The sequence below is a fragment of the Otolemur garnettii genome, unplaced genomic scaffold (genome assembly GCF_000181295.1).
Source record: "Otolemur garnettii isolate 467f Iridium unplaced genomic scaffold, OtoGar3 scaffold00032, whole genome shotgun sequence".
In the NCBI taxonomy this organism is placed as follows: Eukaryota; Metazoa; Chordata; class Mammalia; order Primates; family Galagidae; genus Otolemur; species Otolemur garnettii.
Window position 1 is genome coordinate 1,844,108 of NW_003852427.1, and position 7,775 is coordinate 1,851,882.

General features: G+C 40.2%; 1 protein-coding gene across 1 annotated transcript in view; it reads right to left on the reverse strand.

Moving 5' to 3' along the window:
* PBRM1 (polybromo 1) overlaps positions 1-7,775 on the reverse strand; it is a 159,019-nt gene that overhangs the window by 86,055 nt on the left and 65,189 nt on the right. Inside the window, exon 14 of the mRNA XM_023512991.1 lies at positions 1,967-2,243. Coding sequence (XP_023368759.1) covers positions 1,967-2,243 — 277 coding nt within the window. The remainder of the gene's footprint in view (positions 1-1,966; positions 2,244-7,775) is intronic.

Sequence of the window (7,775 nt, forward strand, 5' to 3'; positions counted from 1 at the left end):
AGCTGGGATCACAGGTGCCCGCCACAACGCCCGGCTATTTTTTGGTTGCAGCCGTCATTGTTGTTTGGCGGGCCCGGGCTGGATTCAAACCCGCCACCTTAGGTGTATGTGGCTGGTGCCTTAGCCACTTTAGCCGCAGGCGCCGAGCCTCATTGCAGGTTTTAACAGAAGTCCTGAAACACATTTACAAGAATTGTTTTCCTCATATACGTATCTTTTCCAATGGATCTTTAAAGTAGAACATGTAGCCCACTGGGAATTAAGAGATTAAAAATACCTGATGATTGGAGAGCAATATTGTTAAAATCCAAATCTGAGTACATGGTGTAGAATCTGATCCATAGAAAAACAATCCCCGTGTAAAGATTTCCCTCTGAAGACATAACAAAGGGTGGTAATATATAGCCAAGAACAAGGTTATTCACCTAATGGGGCTTACCTCCAGAGCTGGCTCTTCCTACCTCCTCAGCAGAGACTATGTCCTCCCTTGACAGCCCCTCCAGAGCAGAGGAGATAAGGGAGTAAGTGACCTTTCTTCTTTGGTCATCTATTTTATTTATATTTACATTTTATTATTTTATTAATTTATTTATATTTTATTTTATATATTTGAGACAGAGTCTAGCTCTGTCACCCAGACTAGAATGCAGGGTCATCATAGCTCACTACCTCAGACTCCTGGGTTCAAGCGATACACCTGCCTCAGCTTCCAGAGTAGCTGGGACTACAGGGGTGCACCACCACACCACTATCGTAGAGATGGGTTCTTGCTCTTGCTCAGGCTGGTCTCAAACTTCAGGCCTCAAGCAATCCTCCCACATCTCCCTCCAAGAGTGCTAGGATTATAGGCATGAGCCAGTGCACCTGGCCTGGCCACTTTTAAAGGTAGCTTTTCTTCTCTATCAGTGACAGAAAAGTGGTACATTACCAGTGATACTGAACCCCTGATAGAGGGAACTACTTCTTTGATCTATAAGCATCCTCAGTGCATAAGAAGAAAGGAAATAAATTATTTGAAAATGTTATTTTATTTTGGGGCGATTTAAAGTGGATAAAAGATAGAAAATAAAGGAAATATCAAAGAAGGAAGACTGTATTTTAGCTATACAGATATAGAACTAAAAATCAAGATGCTTTGGGTGGTGCCCATAGCTCAGTCAGCAGGGCACCGGCCACATACACTAAGGCTGACAGGTTCGAACCCAGCCAGGACAGCTAAAAAACAATGACAACTGCAACAAAAAAAATAGCCAGGTGCTATGGCGGGCGCCTATAGTCCCAGCTACTTGGGAGGCTGAGGCAAGAAAATCGCTTAAGCCCAACAGTTTGAGGTTGCTGTGAGCTATGATGGCGTAGCACTCTATCCAGGGCGACAACTTGAGACTCTGTGTCAAAAAAACAAAAAGAGAAAAATTAAGATGCTACATACCAAAATTAATTAAATCAATTATTTAGAGGTATTTATGGGAATATCACACTGATTCTTATATAATTTGATTCTTATATAATTATACCATTTTATGAACCATCTTTGGAGAATTACAGGCTATGGAGAATAGCAATAATAATGATGAAGATTTTAACACTACTGGCTTTCCTTTGGGTGCTTATTCAGTACTGTTTTAGATGCTCCCTACACATTATCTCTTTTAAATCTTACAACAACCCTGATGCAAGTACTACTATTATTCCTAATTTACAGATGAAGAAACTGGGGATCAGGAAGAATAAGTTACTCACACAGGGATGAGCACAGTGAAATTCAAATTTAGGATGTTAGATTACAAAGTATGAACTTTTAGTCTTTGTATTGTACTGATTTTAAACAATTAAGAAAAAACAAACTTATTAACTTAGTCACCAAGAAGAATTAAATTAGGCCTCTCAAGCTAGTCCCTTGAAATGCACTGTTCTATCACCTCCTAAATAAAAAAGTGCCTATTTTAAAACCTCTAGCCCTCCTTACCTGGGAGCCTTCCTCATTGTAGTGCCTAGCATTGCGGAACATTAGCTTCATGTCTTCTATCATTCCCTCTTCGCCTGCATATTTGTCATTGCGGATGTTATGCTCAATTATTTTCAAGTCCATTGGCTCCAAAATGATTTTATAATAGTCAGGATAGTCCTTTTTAGATGGTTTAACCATAAACAGATCACAGAGTCTTCTGCCTGAACCTGGTTCTCGAGCTTCAAGAACAACATTGAATAAGATTTTCATTCGCTGCTTTCTTATATTCTTTTTACTGTTGAAGGAGGAGGTAAAAAAGGGGAAAAATGAGAACAGGTTCAGTTTTCTTTATGCAAGGATGAACATGAAATGAAACAGATTAAATCTTGTGGGTTGGTGCTTCATAATGATTACAGTTTATTGACTACATATGCCACAAACACAGTAAACATGCTGGAAGCTATAAGCAAATATTAGGAAAATTTCCAAAACAGTTAAAACATGGTGACCCTGGCAGGAGCAGCCAATCAATACCAGATAAACCTGTTTAGAATATCTTATGAAATGCAATATTTGAAAAAAAGATTTTGCCTGACACTGAAAGAAAATGAAATTCTATGATCAAATGAAATAAATTTTTTGTTAAAAGAACAGAACAAAAGCATAAGAAAATTAGCGATTCCTTATTGTTACTACTATTCTCATTTTCAAGCACACACACACAAAAAAACCCAAAAAAACATAACAAAGATAAGCGTCCCCCCACTGGTAAATCTGACTGGTTAAAAAAAAAACAAAACAAAAAAACAACAAAGATAAGTATTCCATCTCTTAAGACAACTATTCCTAAAAAGAAAAAGAAAAAAAAAAGACAACTAATCCTGAACGGTTTTATATTTGGGTTCCCAGAAAACAAAAGGCAACTGTCTGCCAGACTAGGTGTCTCCATGGTGAGTATGTGGTACAAGTCACTCTTGTATTGATCCTGACAGGATCAATCCCTGCTTCCTCCCTCCATCAGTATTATTCCACAGTCCCAACCCAAATAATGACTGTGGCTCATCTGAGTTCTCTAGAGTAAATCTTCATCCTTGAATATGAATCCCTGCCTTTTTCTCCAGATTCCCCAAGTGAAATGTGATGTGGAGAAATTGCTGTGAGTGATATGGAATAAAGTACAAAGGACCATAAATTAAAACCAGAATTCAAAAGGGGTCCAAGGCAGCAAACAGTCTTGCCCCTTAAATGTCGAAAAAAGTGTCTCAGAGAGGCTAAATAACTTGCCCAAGGTGAGCTGTCCAGTAACTGTTTAGAAGAGATACTCTTTGGAAAAGTCTGCTGGTTAACTATTCTTATGTCAAGGAAATAGTCAGGTAGGTAACAAGAAATGACTTATGTTTTAATTTTTATTCAACAAATATTTACTAAGATCCAATTTACTAAGGTCTTTTGGTATTTGTGGGGGACTGGTTGCAGAACCTTCTGCAGATACCAAAATCTGCAGATGCTTAAGTCCCTTATATAAAATAGCATTGTACTAGCTGGGCACGCTTAGTCCTGTAATCCTAGCATTGTGGGAGGCCAAGGCGGATGGGTAGCTTGAGCTCAGGAGTGTGAAACCAACCTGATCAAGAGCAAGACCCCTGTTTCTACTAAAAGTAGAAAAACTGAAGCAAGAGGATGGCTTGAGTTTAAGAGTTGGAGACTGCTGTGAGCTAAGATGCCACAGCACCCTACCTAGGGTGGTAGCTTGAGATTCTGTCTCAAAAAAAGTGCAGTATTTGTATATAACCTATGTACTTTCTTTGGTATACTTTATTATTTATTTTAGAGTCAGGGTCTTGCTCTGTCACCCAGGCTGGAATATAGTGGCTCCATCACAGTTCACTCTAACTTCATACTTCTAGGACTCAGTCATCCTCCTGCCTCAGCTTAGTAGTAGTTGGGACTACAGGCACATACCACAATGAGCAACTTTTTTTTTTTTTTAAGAGATGGGGTCTTGTTATTATTGATGTCACACTCCTGGATATTCTTTCACCTCAGCCTCCCAGAGTGTTAGGATTACAAGCGTAAGCCACCACACCCAGCCTCAGTACTGTCACCTGGCCTTAGTCTTTAGTATATTAAATGTTTATTAGATGATAGCAATCTCAGAGATATTTCATATGCCTTTTTTTTTTTTTTTTGAGACAGAGCCTCAAGCTGTCCTCCTGGGTAGAATACCGTGACATCACAGCTCACAGCAACCTCCAACTCCTGAGCTCAAGCGAGTCTCCTGCCTCCGCCTCCCAAGTAGCTAGGACCACAGGCACCCTCCACAACACCTGGCTATTATTTTTGGTTGCAGCCGTCATTGTTTGGTGGGCCCGGGCTGGATTTGAACCAGCTACTTTAGGTGTATGTGGCTGGTGCCGTAGCCACTTGAGCCACAGGCGCCGAGCCAGATATTTCATATCCTAGTGGAAACTATCTCTCCAAAGAGGCATCCTAGGACAATGATGTGAGAGGAAAAGTTCTTTTATTCTAAGTCTTTACCAAGTGGGTAGCAGAAAGGAAACTAAGGCAAAACTCCGATACTACAGAGCTGCACATCTGGGCAGAGATTAGAACTCAGATGACTTTAACCTTTGGGAAGTCTCCAAGGGAAAATTTCAGAATCTGAAGAAAGGTACTGTTTATTTAAGTCTCATATGGGAGGTTGTTTTTTTTTTTTTTTTTTGAGACAGAGTCTCACTCAGTCACCCTGAGGTTGAATGCCATGGTGTCACAGCTCACAGCAACCTCAAACTCCTGGGCTTAAGTGATCCTCCTGCCTCAGCCTTCCAAGTAGCTGGGATTATAGGCTCCCTTCACAATGTCTGGATATTTTTAAAGATGGGGTCTAACTCTTGCTCACGCTCATTTCAAACTGTGAGCTCAAGCAATCTGCCTGCCTCAGCTCCCACAGTGTATGAGGTTGACTTTAAAAGAAAGACCCAACAATTCAATTTTGAAGCTCTAAACTTAAAAGATCTCTTTGATAATGTAGCCAAAATGAAAAAAGTTCAAGCTGGCTCATACGTATAATCCTAGCACTTGGGAAACTGAGGCGGGTGGCCTGTCTGACCTCAGGAATTGCAGGCCCGCTTGAGCGTACTGAGACCCCATCTCTAAAAATATCCAGGCCTTGTGGATGGCACCTATAGTCCCAGCTACTTGGGAGACTGAGGCAAGAGGGTCACTTCAGCCTAAGAGTTTGAGGTTGCTATAAGCTACGATGCCACAGCACTCTACCAAGGGTGACAAAGTAAGATTCTGTCTCAAAAAAAAAAAAAAACAAACCCACAAAAACAAAAAAAGAATGACACCAGTCCTCACTGCAGGAATTTCAAACAGCATAACCGTTCAGTTAAGGCCCTGACCTGGACAAGGAAAAGATCAGCCCCACTCCCTTGTGCGTTTCAGCATACTACTCTCAATTATCATTAGGATTTTCTGTATGAAACTACAAATACTCTCGTTCAGGAGTGAATCTAAGGAGGAATTTTATGAGATTTTTAAAGAAGACAAAAGTAAGCTTGGTGCCTGTAGTTCAGTGAGTAGGGCACCAGCTACATACACCGAGGCTAGCAGGTTCAAGCCCGACCTGGGCCTGCTAAACAACAATGACAACTACAACCAAAAAATAGCCTGGCATTGTGGTGGGCACCTGTCGTCCCAGCTACTAGGGAGGCTGAGGCAAGAGAACTAGTTAAGCCCAAGAGTTTGAGGTTGCCGTGAGCTATGACGGCACAGCACTCTACCAAGGGCAACACAGTGAAACTCCAAAAAAAAAAAAAGAAAAAGAGGGTAAGTATTTAACTTAATTTTGCCAAAGAAGTAAAAGAACAGAAAGTGGTCCATTATTCCAATACCAATAATATACTTGGCAGCTTTGAGTGGGACATACCCAGCAAGTGAAATAAAAAACTGCTCTAATCTAATAACTGAAATGTATTATTCTGTACTCTATTACTAGTAGTATCCTTTCTCTATGTTTATCATTTGCTCCTTCAGAGAGTAATGTGCAATTGATTTCCCTCTTCAAAGGCAAGCAAAACTTATATTACTAAGGTCACTTATGACCTTCTCTGAACCAATCCAGCTTTGTCATTTTGTTTACATCTTTCCAGATCCTCACTGGCCCATAATTTTTTTTCTTTTTCTTTTCTTTCTTTTTTTTTTTGAGACAGAGACTCCCTTTTTTTGCCTGAGCTACAGTGCAGGGGCAACATCATAGTTCACTGCAACCTCAAACTCCTGGGCTCACATGATCTTGCCTTAGCCTACCAAGTAGCTGGGACTAAAAGGGTGTATCACTATGTCTGGCTGATTTTTCTATTTTTGTAGAGACAAGGTTTCCCAATTACCCAGGCTGGTCTCAAACATTTGGTTTCAAGCAATCATCTTGCCTCAGCCTTTCAAAGTGCTAGGATTACAGGCATGAGCCACCACGCCCAGCCCAGGCCCATTCATTTTAACCTAGCTGCCAGATAAAACTCAAGAGTTGGCTCGGTGCCTGTGGCTCAAGTGGCTAAGGCGCCAGCCACATACATCTAAGGTGGCGGGTTCAAATCCAGCCCAGGCCCACCAAACAATGATGGCTGCAACCAAAAAATAGCCAGGCGTTGTGGTGGGCGCCTGTGGTCCCAGCTACTTGGGAAGCTGAGGCAGGAGACTTGCCTGAGCCCAGGAGTTGGAGGTGGTTGTGAGCTGTGATGCCACGGCCCTCTACCCAGGGGGACAGCTTGAGGCTCTGTCTCAAAAAAAAAAAAAAAAAAAAAAAAACAAAAAAAAAAACTCAAGAGTTAAACTTTATACTCATTTATAATAACTTTATTAGCTTGGCTGGCCGGTAAATTTGTTTCTCTTTTTCCAATATGGATGCTAAGCCTTATTATTTACATGACTTCTGAAAGCTTCAAATACTATATGAAATGAGATACGCTCTCCATTATAAAAACATAGCCACTACAGTTCCCTACGTGAAACTTTCTGGCTACTATTTTCATTGTCACTTTGCTTTTCAGATTCTCCTTACAATCTCACCATGCATCCTACTTTTCCTCCTTTATTAAAACCCAGATCTTGTGACCAGCATAATCATTATCCTTTTTTAAAATCAGTACCTTTCAACACCCTAAAGTAAAATATAACTTCAGGGAGTTCAAAACCAGGCCTATTAATCATTGTGTACTGAAGAGGCTATACTTATGGGGGACAACAGTTCAGAGCACAGACAATGCTATAATAAATACAATCTTGGAATTTTATAGAAGATGCACCAGAGAATCCTATCCTAACAAAATAAGTCTATAATAGCAATTTTCCAACATGAGAAACGTGAGAGTCAAGTGTACTGAAAAATGGGTGCTTTATCTAATTTGCACAAAGATCATAAGCTAGGAGAGTCTCTGATTTTTCAAACCCATCACCATCACCAAACTCCAGAACCCAACCCAGTCTGAAATCACAGTCATTTTTTGCTCCTTTTATCTTAGTACTAAGTTCTAGAAGACTTCCACAGCTCTTCTAGATGTGATTTTCCTTTCAGTTTTTCCTGTCAGTGTTAGTCCTGGCCTTCACATTTTGTGGCTGACCGTTTTCCCAAATGCCCTCATCATTATTTTTCCTCCAAAGCTACTATTTATTAGTCATATGCATTTGCATATATGTACCACAAAATAGCTAACACTTCTATCATGTGCTGAACACTGTGCACCCTCATTTAATCATCAAACTTTGAGAATTAAGTACAATTTTTATCCCAACTTTGCAGATGTAAAAAAAAATTTTTTTTTTTTTT